Source organism: Acipenser ruthenus, chromosome 6 (assembly GCF_902713425.1).
Source record: "Acipenser ruthenus chromosome 6, fAciRut3.2 maternal haplotype, whole genome shotgun sequence".
Lineage (NCBI taxonomy): Eukaryota > Metazoa > Chordata > Actinopteri > Acipenseriformes > Acipenseridae > Acipenser > Acipenser ruthenus.
The window spans coordinates 75,972,929-75,996,337 of NC_081194.1; the positions used below are offsets into that span (position 1 = coordinate 75,972,929).

At 39.3% G+C, this 23,409-nt stretch overlaps 1 protein-coding gene across 5 annotated transcripts in view; it reads left to right on the forward strand.

The window, feature by feature from the left end:
- LOC117411346 (peroxidasin homolog) overlaps window positions 1-23,409 on the forward strand; it is a 72,315-nt gene that overhangs the window by 22,516 nt on the left and 26,390 nt on the right. For 4 of the 5 annotated variants that reach the window (XM_059025820.1, XM_059025822.1, XM_059025821.1 and 1 more), the window contains exons 2-8: window positions 2,303-2,374; window positions 3,449-3,520; window positions 15,558-15,629; window positions 18,736-18,807; window positions 19,120-19,191; window positions 20,424-20,593; window positions 23,234-23,351. In XM_059025820.1, coding sequence (XP_058881803.1) covers window positions 2,303-2,374; window positions 3,449-3,520; window positions 15,558-15,629; window positions 18,736-18,807; window positions 19,120-19,191; window positions 20,424-20,593; window positions 23,234-23,351 — 648 coding nt within the window. The remainder of the gene's footprint in view (window positions 1-2,302; window positions 2,375-3,448; window positions 3,521-15,557; window positions 15,630-18,735; window positions 18,808-19,119; window positions 19,192-20,423; window positions 20,594-23,233; window positions 23,352-23,409) is intronic. The other variant, XM_034018713.3, reaches the window with a different exon arrangement.

Consider the following 23,409-nt stretch of genomic DNA (forward strand, 5'->3'; position numbering starts at 1 on the left):
TGTGTGTGTGTTTGAAAGGAGGTATAATTATTATTATTATTATTATTATTTATTATTATTATTATTATTATTATTATTTATTTATTTCTTAGCAGACGCCCTTATCCAGGGCGACTTACAATCGTAAGAAAATACATTTCAAGTGTTACAATACAAGTAATACAATAAGAGCAAGAGTAATACAATAAGAGCAAGTGCAGTGTGCAAAAATGAAAAACATATTTTTTATTATTTTTTTTAACATTTTGTGTACATCTGCCAAAAAAACCTATATATATATCTGATTTGCTGTATTACAGTTCAGGACATGTAAAACCATGTTGGTCTCCTCAATAGCAAACATCTGTTTTTGTCCACTCATTATTTAATTCTAGCCACATGCTGAGTATTTACTGGGCGGATGATTTATTTCCTTAACATATGACTTAAAATTAACTGAAGCTTTTCATTAAAATGTGAACAACAGAGAAAAAGAGAATGTGCAGCTTTATGCGATTCAAAACTCCAGTGCCATACTTGTGTTTGGGAACTTGTAAATGCTGTTTTAACCCCAATGCTCACACGGTTAGACCAACTAATATTGTTCAAATCGATATTTGGGAAGTTGCTCAAAGAATATGATCTGGTTTCAGCAGTTTTAGACTGGAGCATGCCAGTACTTTATCACAGATACAGTTAAATCATTTTATTTTCAGACCATCTCTAGAAATGTTGTTGTAGTTTTCAAATAAACATGTATACCTTTTTACTGCATTCTAGTTGAAGAAATTCGGTATCATTTTCAAAGTTTTAGTTTAAATGTGTTGCATGAAAATTATTTGCAATATTGTGAGTGATTGACATTTTTTACCTTTTTGAATGTGTGTTTTTTTTTTTTGTGTGTATGTATGAAACTTATTTAGAAGAATAAAAAAATGGAAAAAGCCACCTAGTAATCCATTATGATTTTAATTTATTTCATTCAGAAACAGATGTGATTGAGTAATTTTTGGATTCTGGTCAGAAGCAGCACAGATGATTTTTATTTGTTTCAAGCTAAGGATCCTAGATGGATAATTATAATCACTGTAACTTTACTTTTAGACAGCCGTCTCCCTGCGCTTGTATAACTTTGATCTTTTGTACATTTGGAACTCATTGTACAATGTTTTTACCACAAGTGTGGGTATATCTAGTGTGGGATACATTTGGTTATCCCACTTGAGTGGGATTACATGCTTACCGGCACTAGTTTTGAATGTGTCTTTGCTTACATGCCAATCCAGTGATGTGCTGCTGAAACTCAGGCCAGAGCTGCTCTTTGGTAGTTCAAACAATGCTGCCACCGATACATGTGCAAATTAATGTCTGAAATCATTTCAGATTTCTATTGTTGGTTTGATTTGGACTCCTTTAGTCAAGAAATGCCAGCAACCGATCTGCGTGCGTCTGATATGGGGTCTGTACCCCTTTCATTTAACACTGGTAACGGTAGGAAACAACAGAGAGGCAGCAAATTGGCAGACTGGTTCTATCTAAAAAGACAGTTACGAAGAGGCCATAAACAGGGTTTGAAATTTATCTGTGTTGAAGCATAGTCTGTTGACAATGAAAGTAAAGATCCACCAGGTAAAATAATACCTGAATTAATCAACTGATTTAATATAGAAAATATACACATTTTATTTAAAATATATACTTGTGGTATAAACAGAATACTGAATGATTGTTCATGGTATGTGATTGTTATTCCCCTTAGGAGGATGACCTTACATAAACCACTCGCTCCTGTCGGGGCTTGTGATTTACTGGGACACCCCCCTGCGGCGAATAAAAACTGTATACCGCGAACAATCATTCAGTATGCTCTGTGCATGTTAAGTACTTGTGGTGCAGACATGGGACACCATGGTAACACTGCAGACATCTTATTCATCAGACCTAGAGATGAATGCCTTTTGTTGTGAAATGTGTTCATTTGTGCCGTCTGGAAAGCTTTTAGTCTAGTACTCACACCTGCAACCCTGCAGGTATATTACTGTTGCACATTTAAGCAAAAAGTCTTTACAGAGTAAATTATAGTATTGTTACTTTGAGATGCCCTGGGGTATTAGTTTGTTGTAAGTATGAAGGACTAACTAACTATTCTTTTTCAAGTAAACACAATGCTTACTGATCTGACCACTTGGCAATAAAACACAATGCAAATGATCTTGCTTTCAAACTTCATTATTTAATGACAACAGAAGCATGATAAGCGTGCATGTCTTTATTGTATATAGGGATATATAACCAATGTATATTTTTTTTCCTTTTTTTTCAGTGACTTGAGGTTTAACAGAATAAAAGATATTCAGCCTGGCTCTTTTAAACGACTTAAAAATCTCAACACACTGTAAGTATCGTTATTTGTGTCGTATTGACACTTCAATACTTCTGTCTTTTTCCAATGTGTACGTCCTCGACAGCCATCATTCTCTTATTGGTCAGCAGTGACCAGGTAGACTGCTTAGCAGTTGTGTTTGGTCTCTATTCTGTGATGTCTTTTCTGATGCACAGACATCATACCTTACTATTCTACTACTTGATTTTGTTATAACTATGTAGAAACATCTTCTGAATTAGAAATGCTCTACGCCTTGTATTGAGCATTCTTGTAATCTCAGCAGGAAACTGATTTTGACCCTATACTTTTATATTGTGGACCATCCTGACCTTTTCCCTTCAGCTATTGCCCCCATATTCAGTAGATGTCTAGAGCCCTTTACCCACATGCTAAAGCATATCACATTCCATCTGTTCCATTATATCCTGTGCCAATCAAAAGCTTGAAGTAGAAGGAGAAGAATGACAAAAACAATGTCTTCCTCTTTGACATAGTAGACATAATATCGGCAGCTATAACAAGCATAGACCTATTCCAATGCATTTAACAGTTGGGCTGTTAGATCCTCATAGAGTAGAAACTCAGAGTTACGAACACCTTGGGAATTGAGGCTGTTCATAAGCCTGAAATGTCCATAACTCTGAAAAGGAGTTTTCAGTGATTTTAATAAATGTGTACACCTGCATCAAATTATCTTTTTGTACAGCACTAAATAATAACAGTACTTGGGGGTGGGGTGTGTAATCTTTTAAAAATATTTGACTGCAGATTTCCTACTGTACATTCTTTCCATAAAACAAGTGATTGGTTACCAAAAAAAAACACACTATATTTTAAACCCCATTTATGTAGATTGATGCAGATGAGATCAGAAACAGTACAGTATCTGGTTCTACTTTATCATACAGTACAGTATCATAACAAAACTGCAAATAAAATGTCCCCACAAAGAAAGTAACTCCTGAAAAAACAACGTTGTGGGGTCGTCCCCACTGTGTAAAACACCTTTTTAGATCTAAATATGCCTTAAAAAAGGCAGTGTTATGTTTTTGTGTTCCTAAATGATTCATCTTTCTCTTGTAGGCTCCTGAACAATAATCAAATTAGAAGAATTCCAAGAGGAGTATTTGAAGATTTGGAGAACTTGAAATATCTGTGAGTGAGGGGAGAGATCTTGCAAAATCCATCACTTTGTTACAGTCCTCTTCATTTAATGTGTTATTCATGTATCAAGTACTTCTATGCCAACAAAGCCCTTTATTTTCAGTACTGATTTTATACCAAGGAATCCAGGACTTCACATTCAGTCTGTAGTACGGCTGCAGGTTAGCTTCACCCACTTTACATGGTCACTCAGCTGTTGGCATTCACAACAAATAGAAGAGGGTGAGAGAGTGTTCGTTCCTTCACCAAAATTGGCCCTGAAATTAACTTGTAAAACTGGGAATGAATGATTTGCACCCAAATTATTAATTAAAAAAAAAAAAAAAAAAGAAATTGATGAATCCCCGGGAAATGTTAATTAAACGTTATACCTGAAAATAAAGGGTCTTGTATATAGTTAATGAATGCACCAACACAGTCTAAGGCAGATATTAACACAACCTTAAACTCACATGAGCCTAAACCTGAAAACACACAGTACAGCCCTATATACACATGAGCCTAAACCTGAAAACACACAGTATAGCCCTATACATGAGCCTAAACCTGAAAACACACAGTATAGCCCTACACATGAGCCTAAACCTGAAAACACACAGTACAGCCTTACACATGAGCCTAAACCTGAAAACACACAGCACAGCCCTATATACACATGAGCCTAAACCTGAAAACACACAGTACAGCCCTATATACACATGAGCCTAAACCTGAAAACACACAGTACAGCCCTACACATGAGCCTAAACCTGAAAACACACAGTACAGCCTTACACATGAGCCTAAACCTGAAAACACACAGCACAGCCCTATATACACATGAGCCTAAACCTGAAAACACACAGTACAGCCCTATATACACATGAGCCTAAACCTGAAAACACACAGCACAGCCCTATATACACATGAGCCTAAACCTGAAAACACACAGTACAGCCCTACACATGAGCCTAAGCCTGAAAACACACAGCACAGCCCTACACATGAGCCTAAACCTGAAAACACACAGTATAGCCCTACACATGAGCCTAAACCTGAAAACACACAGTACAGCCCTACACATGAGCCTAAGCCTGAAAACACACAGTATAGCCCTATACATGAGCCTAAACCTGAAAACACACAGTATAGCCCTACACATGAGCCTAAACCTGAAAACACACAGTACAGCCTTACACATGAGCCTAAACCTGAAAACACACAGCACAGCCCTATATACACATGAGCCTAAACCTGAAAACACACAGTACAGCCCTATATACACATGAGCCTAAACCTGAAAACACACAGCACAGCCCTATATACACATGAGCCTAAACCTGAAAACACACAGTACAGCCCTACACATGAGCCTAAGCCTGAAAACACACAGCACAGCCCTACACATGAGCCTAAACCTGAAAACACACAGCACAGCCCTACACATGAGCCTAAACCTGAAAACACACAGTACAGCCCTATATACACATGAGCCTAAGCCTGAAAACACACAGCACAGCCCTACACATGAGCCTAAACCTGAAAACACACAGCACAGCCCTATATACACATGAGCCTAAACCTGAAAACACACAGTATAGCCCTACACATGAGCCTAAACCTGAAAACACACAGCACAGCACTACACATGAGCCTAAACCTGAAAACACACAGTGCAGCCCTACACATGAGCCTAAACCTGAAAACACACAGCACAGCCCTATATACACATGAGCCTAAACCTGAAAACACACAGCACAGCCCTACACATGAGCCTAAACCTGAAAACACACAGCACAGCCCTACACATGAGCCTAAACCTGAAAACACACAGTACAGCACCTACACATGAGCCTAAACCTGAAAACACACAGTACAGCCCTATATACACATGAGCCTAAACCTGAAAACACACAGTACAGCCCTACACATGAGCCTAAACCTGAAAACACACAGCACAGCCCTATATACACATGAGCCTAAACCTGAAAACACACAGTACAGCCCTACACATGAGCCTAAACCTGAAAACACACAGCACAGCCCTATATACACATGAGCCTAAACCTGAAAACACACAGTACAGCCCTATATACACCTGAGCCTAAACCTGAAAACACACAGCACAGCCCTACACATGAGCCTAAACCTGAAAACACACAGCACAGCCCTACACATGAGCCTAAACCTGAAAACACACAGCACAGCCCTACACATGAGCCTAAACCTGAAAACACACAGTATAGCCCTACACATGAGCCTAAACCTGAAAACACATAGCACAGCCCTACGCATGAGTCTAAACCTGAAAACACATAGCACAGCCCTACGCATGAGCCTAAACCTGAAAACACACAGTACAGCCCTACACATGAGCCTAAACCTGAAAACACACAGTGCAGCCCTACACATGAGCCTAAACCTGAAAACACACAGCGCAGCCCTACACATGAGCCTAAACCTGAAAACACACAGCACAGCCCTATATACACATGAGCCTAAACCTGAAAACACACAGCACAGCCCTACACATGAGCCTAAACCTGAAAACACACAGTACAGCCCTATATACACATGAGCCTAAACCTGAAAACACACAGCACAGCCCTACACATGAGCCTAAACCTGAAAACACACAGTGCAGCCCTACACATGAGCCTAAACCTGAAAACACACAGCGCAGCCCTACACATGAGCCTAAACCTGAAAACACACAGCACAGCCCTATATACACATGAGCCTAAACCTGAAAACACACAGTACAGCACCTACACATGAGCCTAAACCTGAAAACACACAGTACAGCCCTATATACACATGAGCCTAAACCTGAAAACACACAGTACAGCCCTACACATGAGCCTAAACCTGAAAACACACAGCACAGCCCTATATACACATGAGCCTAAACCTGAAAACACACAGTACAGCCCTATATACACATGAGCCTAAACCTGAAAACACACAGTACAGCCCTACACATGAGCCTAAACCTGTAAACACACAGTACAGCCCTACACATGAGCCTAAACCTGAAAACACACAGCACAGCCCTACACATGGGCCTAAACCTGAAAACACACAGCACAGCCCTACACATGAGCCTAAACCTGAAAACACACAGCACAGCCCTACACATGAGCCTAAACCTGAAAACACACAGTACAGCCCTATATACACATGAGCCTAAACCTGAAAACACACAGCACAGCCCTATATACACATGAGCCTAAACCTGAAAACACACAGTACAGCCCTATATACACATGAGCCTAAACCTGAAAACACACAGCACAGCCCTACACATGAGCCTAAACCTGAAAACACACAGCACAGCCCTACACATGAGCCTAAACCTGAAAACACACAGCACAGCCCTACACATGAGCCTAAACCTGAAAACACACAGCACAGCCCTACACATGAGCCTAAACCTGAAAACACATAGCACAGCCCTACGCATGAGTCTAAACCTGAAAACACATAGCACAGCCCTACGCATGAGCCTAAACCTGAAAACACACAGTACAGCCCTACGCATGAGCCTAAACCTGAAAACACACAGTGCAGCCCTACACATGAGCCTAAACCTGAAAACACACAGCGCAGCCCTACACATGAGCCTAAACCTGAAAACACACAGCACAGCCCTATATACACATGAGCCTAAACCTGAAAACACACAGCACAGCCCTACACATGAGCCTAAACCTGAAAACACACAGTACAGCCCTATATACACATGAGCCTAAACCTGAAAACACACAGCACAGCCCTACACATGAGCCTAAACCTGAAAACACACAGTGCAGCCCTACACATGAGCCTAAACCTGAAAACACACAGCGCAGCCCTACACATGAGCCTAAACCTGAAAACACACAGCACAGCCCTATATACACATGAGCCTAAACCTGAAAACACACAGCACAGCCCTACACATGAGCCTAAACCTGAAAACACACAGTACAGCCCTACACATGAGCCTAAACCTGAAAACACACAGCACAGCCCTACACATGGGCCTAAACCTGAAAACACACAGCACAGCCCTACACATGAGCCTAAACCTGAAAACACACAGTACAGCCCTATATACACATGAGCCTAAACCTGAAAACACACAGCACAGCCCTACACATGAGCCTAAACCTGAAAACACACAGTACAGCCCTATATACACATGAGCCTAAACCTGAAAACACACAGCACAGACCTACACATGAGCCTAAACCTGAAAACACACAGCACAGCCCTACACATGAGCCTAAACCTGAAAACACACAGCACAGCCCTACACATGAGCCTAAACCTGAAAACACACAGCACAGCCCTACACATGAGCCTAAACCTGAAAACACACAGTACAGCCCTATATACACATGAGCCTAAACCTGAAAACACACAGCACAGCCCTACACATGAGCCTAAACCTGAAAACACACAGCACAGCCCTATATACACATGAGCCTAAACCTGAAAACACACAGCACAGCCCTACACATGAGCCTAAACCTGAAAACACACAGTGCAGCCCTACACATGAGCCTAAACCTGAAAACACACAGCGCAGCCCTACACATGAGCCTAAACCTGAAAACACACAGCACAGCCCTATATACACATGAGCCTAAACCTGAAAACACACAGCACAGCCCTACACATGAGCCTAAACCTGTAAACACACAGTACAGCCCTACACATGAGCCTAAACCTGAAAACACACAGCACAGCCCTACACATGGGCCTAAACCTGAAAACACACAGCACAGCCCTACACATGAGCCTAAACCTGAAAACACACAGTACAGCCCTATATACACATGAGCCTAAACCTGAAAACACACAGCACAGCCCTACACATGAGCCTAAACCTGAAAACACACAGTACAGCCCTATATACACATGAGCCTAAACCTGAAAACACACAGCACAGACCTACACATGAGCCTAAACCTGAAAACACACAGCACAGCCCTACACATGAGCCTAAACCTGAAAACACACAGCACAGCCCTACACATGAGCCTAAACCTGAAAACACACAGCACAGCCCTACACATGAGCCTAAACCTGAAAACACACAGTACAGCCCTATATACACATGAGCCTAAACCTGAAAACACACAGCACAGCCCTACACATGAGCCTAAACCTGAAAACACACAGCACAGCCCTACACATGAGCCTAAACCTGAAAACACACAGCACAGCCCTACACATGAGCCTAAACCTGAAAACACACAGCACAGCCCTACACATGAGCCTAAACCTGAAAACACATAGCACAGCCCTACGCATGAGTCTAAACCTGAAAACACATAGCACAGCCCTACGCATGAGCCTAAACCTGAAAACACACAGTACAGCCCTACGCATGAGCCTAAACCTGAAAACACACAGTGCAGCCCTACACATGAGCCTAAACCTGAAAACACACAGCGCAGCCCTACACATGAGCCTAAACCTGAAAACACACAGCACAGCCCTATATACACATGAGCCTAAACCTGAAAACACACAGCACAGCCCTACACATGAGCCTAAACCTGAAAACACACAGTACAGCCCTATATACACATGAGCCTAAACCTGAAAACACACAGCACAGCCCTACACATGAGCCTAAACCTGAAAACACACAGTGCAGCCCTACACATGAGCCTAAACCTGAAAACACACAGCGCAGCCCTACACATGAGCCTAAACCTGAAAACACACAGCACAGCCCTATATACACATGAGCCTAAACCTGAAAACACACAGCACAGCCCTACACATGAGCCTAAACCTGAAAACACACAGCACAGCCCTACACATGAGCCTAAACCTGAAAACACACAGTGCAGCCCTACACATGAGCCTAAACCTGAAAACACACAGTACAGCACCTACACATGAGCCTAAACCTGAAAACACACAGTACAGCCCTATATACACATGAGCCTAAACCTGAAAACACACAGTACAGCCCTACACATGAGCCTAAACCTGAAAACACACAGTACAGCCCTACACATGAGCCTAAACCTGTAAACACACAGTACAGCCCTACACATGAGCCTAAACCTGAAAACACACAGCACAGCCCTATATACACATGAGCCTAAACCTGAAAACACACAGTACAGCCCTATATACACATGAGCCTAAACCTGAAAACACACAGTACAGCCCTACACATGAGCCTAAACCTGTAAACACACAGTACAGCCCTACACATGAGCCTAAACCTGAAAACACACAGCACAGCCCTACACATGGGCCTAAACCTGAAAACACACAGCACAGCCCTACACATGAGCCTAAACCTGAAAACACACAGTACAGCCCTACACATGAGCCTAAACCTGAAAACACACAGCACAGCCCTACACATGAGCCTAAACCTGAAAACACACAGCACAGCCCTATATACACATGAGCCTAAACCTGAAAACACACAGCACAGCCCTACACATGAGCCTAAACCTGAAAACACACAGTACAGCCCTACACATGAGCCTAAACCTGAAAACACACAGTACAGCCCTATATACACATGAGCCTAAACCTGAAAACACACAGCACAGCCCTACACATGAGCCTAAACCTGAAAACACACAGTGCAGCCCTACACATGAGCCTAAACCTGAAAACACACAGCGCAGCCCTACACATGAGCCTAAACCTGAAAACACACAGCACAGCCCTACACATGAGCCTAAACCTGAAAACACACAGCACAGCCCTACACATGAGCCTAAACCTGTAAACACACAGTACAGCCCTACACATGAGCCTAAACCTGAAAACACACAGCACAGCCCTACACATGAGCCTAAACCTGAAAACACACAGTACAGCCCTATATACACATGAGCCTAAACCTGAAAACACACAGCACAGCCCTACACATGAGCCTAAACCTGAAAACACACAGCACAGCCCTACACATGAGCCTAAACCTGAAAACACACAGCACAGCCCTACACATGAGCCTAAACCTGAAAACACACAGCACAGCCCTACACATGAGCCTAAACCTGAAAACACACAGCGCAGCCCTACACATGAGCCTAAACCTGAAAACACACAGCACAGCCCTACGCATGAGTCTAAACCTGAAAACACATAGCACAGCCCTACGCATGAGCCTAAACCTGAAAACACAGTACAGCCCTACACATGAGCCTAAACCTGAAAACACACAGTGCAGCCCTACACATGAGCCTAAACCTGAAAACACACAGCGCAGCCCTACACATGAGCCTAAACCTGAAAACACACAGCACAGCCCTATATACACATGAGCCTAAACCTGAAAACACACAGCACAGCCCTACACATGAGCCTAAACCTGAAAACACACAGTACAGCCCTATATACACATGAGCCTAAACCTGAAAACACACAGCACAGCGCTACACATGAGCCTAAACCTGAAAACACACAGTGCAGCCCTACACATGAGCCTAAACCTGAAAACACACAGCGCAGCCCTACACATGAGCCTAAACCTGAAAACACACAGCACAGCCCTATATACACATGAGCCTAAACCTGAAAACACACAGCACAGCCCTACACATGAGCCTAAACCTGAAAACACACAGCACAGCCCTACACATGAGCCTAAACCTGAAAACACACAGTGCAGCCCTACACATGAGCCTAAACCTGAAAACACACAGTACAGCACCTACACATGAGCCTAAACCTGAAAACACACAGTACAGCCCTATATACACATGAGCCTAAACCTGAAAACACACAGTACAGCCCTATATACACATGAGCCTAAACCTGAAAACACACAGTACAGCCCTACACATGAGCCTAAACCTGTAAACACACAGTACAGCCCTACACATGAGCCTAAACCTGAAAACACACAGTACAGCCCTACACATGAGCCTAAACCTGAAAACACACAGCACAGCCCTATATACACATGAGCCTAAACCTGAAAACACACAGTACAGCCCTATATACACATGAGCCTAAACCTGAAAACACACAGTACAGCCCTACACATGAGCCTAAACCTGTAAACACACAGTACAGCCCTACACATGAGCCTAAACCTGAAAACACACAGCACAGCCCTACACATGGGCCTAAACCTGAAAACACACAGCACAGCCCTACACATGAGCCTAAACCTGAAAACACACAGTACAGCCCTACACATGAGCCTAAACCTGAAAACACACAGCACAGCCCTATATACACATGAGCCTAAACCTGAAAACACACAGCACAGCCCTACACATGAGCCTAAACCTGAAAACACACAGCACAGCCCTATATAAACATGAGCCTAAACCTGAAAACACACAGCACAGCCCTATATACACATGAGCCTAAGCCTGAAAACACACAGCACAGCCCTACACATGAGCCTAAACCTGAAAACACACAGCACAGCCCTACACATGGGCCTAAACCTGAAAACACACAGTACAGCCCTGTATACACATGATGTCAATAATATTATATTACAGAAATAATAGAATGCAGTGTAATTCTGTGTTGCCTATATAATCACTGGACAACAAACTATCAATCAAAAATGAATGGATACTGAAGATGGCTTGAGACTGAGTTCAAGCAATTGCATCATATAGCAACTGTTGCCGACTTTGTTCCGGATCCGGGTTAGATTAGATTAATTAGATTAGAAAAGAATGATGTTTGAGAAACATACTGTTTAAAGTTAAACAAAATTCAATAGATTTTTTTTGTTTTGTTTTTAAATCCAAGAAAACTTGCAACACTTAAGCTACCATAATTTAATATTAATGTAACAGAAAAAGCTAGGGAAACGGGGTTGGAGGTGTGTCGCATTTTGAAAAGATTTTGCTAGGAGTATCACTGTCAAAGTAAACACATTTTTAAAACATTCTTCTGTCTTTGTAATATACATCTTCATCTTGCATCTTCAGTAAACACTAATTTGGTTTACATTACTAGTTTCTGTATTTTATCCATGCATTCTAGTCACATGCAATGACCCCTCATTTATCAGTGGATTTCACACATCCGCGGACCTATCCCCCCGTGCGGATGAACAGAGTTCCACTGTGCTGAACTTGAGTTACTTAAGTACTGTAAAGATTTAATCAGCAGCTTGTGGTATGTTTAGTAAAAAAAAAAAAAAAAAAAAAAACATACTATGTATTGTAGTAAAAAGAAAGTAGAGCCACTTGCATATTGCTTATGAGAGATGGACATGTCTGCTGAACCTTGTGAGGTTGTGGGAAAGGTGACATTTAGTTTCTAGCTAAGTGCCCTGAAGTGCTCATTAAAAGGTCAACCTGTTGCAGCATATTAAGTAGTATGTTTGTTAATTACGATATTTTAAATATGAAAATGTGTTAATTTCTGTCCGGAAAACAACTCTAGAAATATAATTTAGTGGTGTGTGTGTGTGTGTGTGTGTGTGTGTGTGTGGTTTTTTTAATATTTAATATTTTTTTTAAAATTGTGCTCATTTAAAACTCTTCCATTCTTGCTTTGAGTATTAAAATGTAATTGGAACAGGCCTCTATCCGTTAGTTCCATAGTTCTCTGAATAGTCCTTTTGACTGGGGGTTTTTCAGCTTCTGTGTCATAAGGTTAACCAGACATCCTGTCTTAAAGACTGTGAGGAAGCTTGCTTGTCAAGTGATGTGTAAAGCCCTTTATTGTGTAGTAATTGGGATGCCGTGGGCTCTCCAAAGTGATTCACATCCCCAAATTATAAGGCATGTTTTGTTGCTGGAGTTGATCTCGGAGAACTTCAGGGATCAAAGAGGAGAAGTCTCCAGGCCAGTGTGGGGCTTCCCATAATCATGTTCTGGAAATCCTGCCTTCATTTTAAACAGCATCTGCATGTTCCCCTTGTAATCATTTTCTACAGCAGGCAAGCGAGCGCTTCAGATAGGTGCTAACTGTGTGCATTACACAGCACTGATTTTAATGGGAGGTTTTCTTGGACACACACATTAAATGTTAGACCAAGTCTTTGCTCCATGAAAGATTGTTGTACTTTCTGCACAACCAAAGACAGACTCTGAGTCATTGGACTAGGGCATGGCATTTATCCAAAATAAATGCTTGTATGCTTTCAAATATAGTAAACTTGCATGCACACACGATGGTTATTCCACACACACACACACACTTACCTTCAACAGGGTATTCTGTAGTGTGCCTGTACATGCCTTACACAGTTTTATGTATTTCTGTTGATCAGCCCATGAATCAAATTGCATTTGCAAAAAAGCATTTTTTTAGAATATAGTATTGTGACAGTGTAAGCTACAGTTTATTTAAAGTGAATAATTATACTCTATTCTGTATTTCAAGTTGGATGCTCTTTTAAATGGAAGCAGTAGTTTGAATCTGTTTAAAGGGAAAATCTATTGTCATTGTTCGCTTACCTCAATTAGTAATGCTAACAAACTGCTGGAAGTTGTGTGTTGTAACAAGTTACCCAGCCTGTCTCCTCTTCTTTTAATATAACTGGGTCTGAGCTTTTCCTTTTTCTAATGTCTGCGTTTTTCGTCCCCTATCTTTTGCCAGGGTAAAAAGACTGTCCTGGGCATTGCACAGGCTAACTGTGAACTGTTATTCCCTGTTTGACTTTGACACTTGTTTAAAAATATTATTATTATTATTAAATTTATTATTATTATTATTATTTATATATTTATTTTAAAAACTGCATCATAAGGATTGCATTATTTAGAATATAGTTCAATTCTCAATTGTATACAATATGGAAATAGTGTGTATGTGTGTATATAATATGTGTGTGTGTGTGTGTGTGTGGTCCAGTGGTTAAAGAAAAGGGCTTGTAACCGGGAGGTCCCCGGTTCAAATCCCAGCTCAGCCACTGACTCATTGTGTGACCCAGAGCAAGTCACTTAACCTTCTTGTGCTCCGTCCTTCGGGTGAGACGTAGTTGTAAGTGACTCTACAGCGGATGCATAGTTCACACACCCGAGTCTCTTTAAGTCGCCTTGGATAAAGGCGTCTGCTAAATAAACAAAATAAACAAATATATATATACTGTGTGTGTGTGTGTGTGTGTATATATATGTATGTGTGTGTATATATATATATATATATATATATATATATATATATATATATATATATATATATATATATATATATATTTAGTTTGTATAAATGAAAGAAGGTTTTTAAAAATGTACACAAAAGGTTTAAAATATTTTAAAAAATTAAATAAATAAAAATCTTATATTCAGGACGTTTCAGGCAAAAGGCCTTTAGCTGTTTTTTTAAAACTTTTGTGTAGTTTAAAAAAAAAAAAAAAAAAAAAAAAGCTTTTCTTTCATATGCCTTCAATTTTGTGTGTGTGTGTGTGTGTGTGTGTGTGTGTGTGTATATATATATATATATATATATATATATATATATATATATATATATATATATATATATATATATATATATATATTTTATTCAAGATTTATTTGGAAAACTAATTGCTGACCGATGAGAGTATTGTAGATTTTAAAATCTAAAATATGTAAATCTTAAACGGAATATATTGGAAGATTAATATACAGCTATGGCTAAAAGTTTTAAATCACCTAGAATTTTAGGATTGAGACATTAATAAAACAAACTAATATGAACATAATTTTGATATTTTATTTAACGTCATGTAATCGAAGTGACTTCACAGTGATATTGCAAAAGTCTACCAGAAGCCAGAACAGTAGTACAGTATTGCATTTTAGATTTTGAAATGTCACATTTTTCAATGTCAGTTTTTTGTTAAGTATATGTAAAACTACAGAGCGCTATGTAATTTAATCTGGTAATTTAACATTCAGCAGGTTTCACTTGACTTTATGAAGCAAAATGTGTGACTGCTGTAGGGTGATGCAAAACCGTTGGCCAGAGATATACATTGCCCACCATCAAATAACTACAGTACATTAATAAACATCTCAACGTTTGTATTCCAAAATAATGCGATTTGTTTTTTCCCCTGCCCTATTTGAGCTCCTGTGTGTTTACTAATATGACTGGTTATTTCTTGTTTCAGCTATTTGTACAAGAATGAAATCGCATCAATTGACAGGCAAGCATTTAAGGGACTTGTCTCTCTAGAGCAACTGTAAGTGCCTTTTCCTTCTGAGTTCTAAACCTCTTAGCACCATCATGTTCATCTGTGCTTGTTCTGCATATTTTCTGTTGCATGTCTTGCATGTCACGATGTCACGTCACAATTCAGTTTGAATTTTTTTTGTCAGTTAAAGAGCATGTTCCATAACACATAAAATGTTGTGATTTTAGTGCCTGTAAACGACATGTGAAAACAAATTAGAAACAGCTATTTTACATAAACTACACTTAATCCTTCCCTGAGTCTAAATGGGATTAAATGGCATTAATTTTAATATCTTTATTTTGTGTGTGTGTGTGTGTGTGTGTGTGTGTGTGTGTGTGTGTGTAGTAATATATATATATATATATATATATATATATATATATATATATATATATATCTATATCTATATATATATATATCTATATCTATCTATATCTATCTATCATATATATATATATATATATATAATCTCTTAAAAATTGCAACAAAATTTGAACAAAATAATTGTATTATTTAAACACGAAAGCGCATGACAAAGCACGTGAATATTCCCAAAATGAACACCATTTGCTTAAGACTTTCAATATTCATGTGCATTCCAAGACATGCTGAGATGTGGCTATGAAAGTGGAAGGTTCTCAGCTTGATGTCTTATTGGTGTTCGCTATAGACACATTTGAAGTTATGCCTAGACTTACCGAGGCTCAACGAAATAATGCTATTGGACATTTGGAAGCTGGCGAATCTCAGTCCGTCGTGGCACGGCATCTGAATGTTTCCCAGAACACTATAGGACGGCTGTGGCACCAATACCAGCAACGTGGAACAGCACTTGACCGCCCAAGATCCGGTAGCCCATGTGTGACGACGGCAGCCCAGGACAGATTTATATGCCTACGTGACAGGTTCACCACTGCAACCTCTACAACATCTGCAGTACCAGGAATGTGTTGAATTTCCGACCAGACTGTCAGAAACCGCCTACGGGAGGCAGGTATCCGAGCAAGGCCAGTCAGAGGAGTGATTCTTACACTGCAACATCGTCGACTACGACTTCAGTGGTGTCATAATAGAGTATGGCCCATACAAAGATGGAGAAACGTGCTGTTCAGTGATCAATCCAGATTTCTGCTTCGACGTAGAGATGGAAGAAGTTGATACGCCCCGCAGGCGAACAGGATTTATTTACATATCAAGTCAACACACTGAACAGCTAATGTGACACTACCAGCAATGGCAGCGCACGGAGCACATACAACACAGTGTACGAAAACTTTGGTAGGATCTACAATCTCTGAACTAATCTTCTCTGTTCAATAATAAACTAATGTTGCTGATGAGATTGCTGTATTGGATTAGGTTACTGTTTTCATCGACTGGATATGTACTGCATTATTGATAATGTGTAGCTGTCATAGTTTGCAGGTGTGTTTGTTGAGTCAAATTCCCTGCTGTACTTGAAATGGGAAAGAAACTATCACCATTTTCCTTTAGGAGAGTGCTCTCCTATGACGTGTGCTTAATATTTGAAATCCTGCTGCATCTGAAATGAGTTTAGGTTCCAGACATACCAGCTAAAGTCTGGGAAACAAGCATGCAAGTACAGATAGGCGCCAATGAGCACAATGGCTTGTTTCCACCCCCTCTTTTTCAGTGTTATTAATGGCATAAGGTTGTATGGCAAATAATTTAGTTTTCCTGTAGCCGTCCTTCCACTTTGTTATAATTCTTCCCTCAATTATTATTATTATTATTTATTATTATTATTATTATTATTATACAAAATTGCATTTTACCATACTGGTCACTTCATTTTGGGTTTGTTTTGTTTATTTATTTATTTATTTATTTATTTATTTATTGCCGTGGAAGTTTTAAAATACATCTCCCTGAATAAAAATAGAATGTAGGCTTCAATGCTAGCTCTAAATATTACTGTCTTTGCTGTTTTCCCTTTGCCATTTTTCCCAGGCCTACCCTCATGCTAACATTCATTCCAGAGTGTGTGCGTGTGTGTGTGTTTTCTCTTCTTCTCACAGTTCTTGCCTTTGTTTTCCAGCCCTTCTCTATGATCACATTTTAATCCAGCATTGAATTAACACCTGTGAAGTGACAGGCCATATGATAAGGTCATGCACAGGGGCAAAGCCTTTCTGTTCAATTTTAAACAAACAGAAAAATGTTGTCACAAGCTAGATTTAAAAAAAAACCATAAATAAATAAATAAATAAATAAATAAAAAATGAAAAGCCAGTACAGCTTACTGCCAGAACAGGAATGTTTCAATTGTTACGGGATGGACAATCTGTCTTGAAGTGTATCTTGCTAGCATGCTAGTGTTTGCTTAGTTTTCAAGTACTAGGCAGTCGGATAGTCCATAAACGCTAAAGCCTACAGTGTAATGACTACAGATGTGAAATTCCAGTTGATTTTCTCCCTGCTCTCTAAACATTGCATCTTCTGTTTCAACTCAACGAGTCAGGCTCTGCACAGCCTCTGCCGTGTGTATAACAAAGCAAAATGAATCAGTGTTGTTTAAAAGTCTGGTGTCTTACTTACTTTAGTAGACCTAGTTTTTTGTTTCTATGTACAAGTTTCTTGGATATTTGTTTCTTGATTGTTAGGGAAACGCCCCCAATGACAACGCTACTATGACCTTACAAGGTTTAAGCTTGGTTATTATCACACTTGAATGCTTTGTATTGTCCATCATTTAATAAAATCTTAAAAGCCTAACATTTTTAGTAAGGGTATCCAAAATCCTTATTTTCAATTACTTGTTGATGATTGTAAAATAATTGCTGTAATTAAAATCATATTTAATTAAATAAGCCAGCTTTAATTGACAGCTTTAGGAATGAATGTTACCTGTTGAATCAAATGCTATTTGTGTTCCGCCTTATAACAAGAATACAAGTGTTAGTGTTGTGCAGTTTAAGAGGCGGTACTGTAGTAATATCTATTTAACCAATTACGTGGTTATTGTAGGACTGTGCTCACATATTTTAAACAGCTCCACTTGGTAGACTTTAATTTACAGCCTTTATTCTGTTGTGTTTTTTTTGTTTGTTTGTTTTTTTTTTTTTGCAGTGATGAACTTTTTGTTTTACAGGTACCTCCACTTCAATCAAATAGAAACCTTGGAGCCAGAATCCTTTACTCACCTTCCAAAACTTGAAAGACTGTAAGTCTGTCTTCCTTTGTACCGTGTGATTTAAAGGCATGTTTTAAATTAGTTTGTTTGACTCGCTTCTAGCATACATGCAAATTTGTATATAAATTGAAAAGGCTAGTGGGTATGGCGGGTTTTAAAATCAAATGTTCCCTTTAATTGCATTGTAAGTGTGTGTCTATCAATACATGATACAATACAGATATGATGTACTAAACTGTACACTTTTATCTGTGTTTGTTTGTTTTATATAAAAAGAGTAGAGTGCATATATATTGAGAGGGGTGGTTTTTAACAAAATAATCTTTTTCCATTATTTTGCAGATTTTTGCACAACAACAGAATTACACATTTAGAGCTGGGGACATTCTCACACTTGCAGTCTATGAAAAGGCTGTAAGTTAAAGCATATTGTTGTTGTTTGTTTGTCCATGTCAGTTCTTGAGTGCTGTAATGTTAAAGTTGATTTCTTTGGTTGAGTACAAAGAGCGAACGAGATAATTTCAGTAAATCTTACCTTCAAATGATTACCTGCAGTTTATAGAACCCACATTTTGAGAGTGCACACATTATGATCAATATGTATTGGATTGTTCACTTTTCTATCACAGCTGTTAGCAAACTAATAAATCATCTTCAAGCCTGCTCTTCCGGTAACTTAGGAATGCAGTTGAAAATACAAGGGTTCTATTTGGAACTGTGAGGTGTAGTAAAGAAACAACTGTTGACACTTCTGAATAATTAAAAAAAAAAAAAAAAAAAAATCCCCTAAATATACTTTTCTAGAATGCCTTAAAAAATCTAATTAACAAATGTGTAGGATATGAAAGATTTATTGAAATATTGTGTTAACTGTATGTACTTTAAACCTCCAGATAAACTAGGGTAGGAATTAGATTAACTCTTAAAAGCAAAACAAACTATATATACTCAGGACAGGATATACCAGTATACTCTGTGTCTTTGTTTTTCATTTAAGAAATGCCAGATCGACATCAGAATTCATCTATTAAAAAAAAGAAATGTCTTCCTCTGTAATATTCACTACAGTGGAGATGTATCCTTTTTTTATGTAATTTTTCTTCTAGGGTTCACAGAAAGCTACATTTCTTTATCCAGAAACATCTCCTGAGGTTTCATTCAGTAGAGCCTCTGTTATGAGTCAATAAAGAGACAAGAGACAATAAAAATCAAAGTGGATCCGAAACATTAAATTGTTGGTAATTATAATAAACCCTATTTCAGATTACAAGGTTTTAGTTTCTTATCCCTGCAACGTTTTGATTCATTTTGGCCGCGGCAGTTGAAGGATTTCTCATGCTGACAGTGTTTGCGAGTTGGATCAAGACATGGAGGGCTATCCAAAATTTTTTTCAGCTAAGAGGTTCTGCAGAATGTTGACAAGCTTGTTTTCTGTGTCTTAAAACCTTTACTGTGCCAGCACTATGTGTAGAAAAAGCTGTCTTGTCTTTCTCAAGAACTGTGTGTCTGAGCTACGCGGTGTGACACCCGCGGTCAACAAGCAGATTTTCTGCAGTCATTTAGCAATGCATTGGTTGTGTTCATATTCATCCACATGGTTATGCAGCTGTTTGATTTTTTGGTTGTTGCTTTTTCTGTTCTGCCAGCCGTTTAGATTCCAATGCCTTGAACTGCGACTGCTCACTCCTTTGGCTGGCGGCCCTGCTGAAGCAGTATGCAGAATCTGGAAACGCACAGGCAGCTGCTACCTGCGAGTATCCCAGGAGTCTGCAGGGCCGGTCTGTCGCCACCCTGACTGCTGAAGAGCTCAACTGTGGTGAGTTCTGCACCTGCAATATTAAAAGCAAAGACTGGCACTCTGTGGTTCCACTCATGCACTAGAATGTTTTTTTCCTCGGGTAACTTGACATACACATCTCCTGGTTTTTTTTTTTTTTTTTTTAATGATCATTTATTTTTACAAGCTCGAGGGGGTAGTTTTTTTTATAATTTTTTTTGTCTTGCAAGTTATATGCATAAAGGTGCTGGATCACCGTAGGACTCGGACAGTGTTCTCATTGGGTACTGTTTGAACAACAGGGAGTATCTGACATAAGGCATCTGTATGTACACGTGTCACACATTTTAAGCAGCATCTTGAGAGCCAGTCATCCAATTTCTTAACTTCAGCTTTCGAGGATGTTAGGTTGTCATTTTGCTGACCTAGATTGGCAAGGCATGTTTTTTAATTAAAAAAAAAAAAAAAAAGATTAGGACAACATTTAAATTAAGCATTGCTAAAACATGAGTTAAAAAGGACAAAACCGATCAACACACGGGCTGTCTAACCATTGGAAGGTGTGAGCCCTATTGGCACTTGAGCTACCTGCACCAGCTCTATTTCTGAAAGTGCACATTGTTGAGGCACAGGGGAGAAATGCTGCAAGCTGCAGAAACCTAAGAATTTCAGGAACATTATTTCCTGCAAAGAGTACTCTTTTGGGGAACTTTTCTCATCTTTACTTTTTTTTTTTTTTTCTTCAAAGGGAAAGTATGAAACTCATATACATTCTTGCAAAGGTTTTGGTAAGCAGCTGCAGCAATCTGTTGTATAGGCATATTTATACATGTTTTGCTTAAGGGCTGAGATTTCTGGAGTTAGGAATTTATTCCAGTGAGAGATAATCATCAATTTATGATAGCCTTGGCTTAGACTGAATGCTGTCTAGAAGCTGGTGCTTTTAGAATACCGAGCTAGGGCTTTGTGTGCATCTAGTGTAGAAGAGCCAATGACACCCCACACTTCTAATTAATCTTGATGTTGCTGATGCGTACAACGTTGCATTACGGATCCCTGTTCTTAACTGGATTGATAGAGTTGGATATGGTGTAGCAGATTTTTTTATTTTCTTTTCTTCCTCTTGTTTGAGATGCCTGGAACACTAATGTGGACAGCAATTGAGGTCTCCTTGTAATGATTCTTGCACTGAGATATGTATCTTTGCTACTTTGCTTACCCGACTTCATCCATTTCTCATGGAAGTGATGCTCATTGGTTAATACTTATGCACACGGTTCAGCAAACCAGAGCAAATTTAATTGTGGATGGCTTTCCAGGTGCTGGTATCATTCCAGTTGGCCCTGTTGTAAAACTCAGCTTTCAGCACCATGATCCTCTAAAAGTATGTGCATGAAGTGGATGGGATGCAGGCTAAGCAATAGTCAAAAGTGCATCTCCTCTCCAGAGGGAGTACATGGGTCTGCTTCAAAAATGTCTCAAGACAGACACAGGGAAAGTGGGTACCAATAAAACCACATTGTTACTTTATTATACATCAGGATTGAGCCTATAATATAAGATAACTGTAATTTCTAGCTTAAGACAGGTGTTAGTCCCTTACTATTAACTTTCAAAACTATATACAGTAATAAAATGTGTCATTACAGTAGCGAGATAGCAATAAATAGAGGCTGTCTTGTCTGATTGTCCTTCTGACTGACTGCCTGTCTGTCGTATGTCTTGCATACATTTGTTGAGTCTATCAGAATCTGAGGATACTGTGTATGGAAGCATCCTATGTCAGTCTGTATATCAGCCTTTACATTTAAATGTCATTACAGTGAACATGTCATGATCGATTTGTCATGTTAATGATTGTGCTTATTTTGCATTTGCAGATGGGTGATGCGTGTCACCTAATATGCTTGTTTCATAAACCCAGGTGCTTTTAGTGTTTGCATGACAAAGGCCCACAAGATTTTTAAGTTTGTGCCAAATAGTTTTATTATTGTTGAGGCATATTTGAGCGACTACCTGCATTCTGACTCTCTTCCCAAATGTGAAGCATTTTAGTAAGAGATCTCTGTTCAGCAGCTTGGCTGTGTGCTTCTCTTGATCTGCTCTGTGTACGTCGTGCTGTCAAACACTTTTCAAAGAGTGGGTCAGGAGCAGCTGACCAAAACACGTTGTGATACTTGTTTGTGATTTTTCTATAATTTTATGTAATTTCTGACATTTTATATTTCCCTTTTGAATACATGTCAAGCAATGTCTGTTCGGACGTTTGTCCCAGCACAGCTTGATATGCTTTCTTCCGAGACCCTGCACCAGATTGCAGTTCCTTAATGGCATTCCTTTTTGTCTGGGACGGCTAACTTTGTTGTTTTTTTCCTTATGATCTGATGTCTTGTAGTTGCAAGGGCATGTAATCCTTTTATTTATAACATTTCCAGGATAGGTTTGGCATGGGTTCTAATGTTGGTTCTGACTAAGGATCTAAATATGTATTCACAGGACCAACATAAAGGTTGCAGTAGAAATGACAAATATTCCTTTAATAAATTTAAACTGAAAATACATTTCTTATTGTACAGTATTGTTCTACAGTAATGCTTTCAACCACATGTAGGTCTATGTGTGTTTGTGTATATTTGTTATGTTTTGGACATATTGCTTATTGTTTCTTATGTCTCCCAGAGATCCCAAGAATCACATCCGAACCCCAGGATGTGGATGTTACTTCAGGAAACACAGTTTATTTCACCTGCAGAGCAGAAGGCAACCCCAAACCAGAAATCATCTGGCTACGGAATAAGTAAGGCTTTTATTTAAACAAAGTGATATCTGTATAATGTGAAATAATGTGATATCTT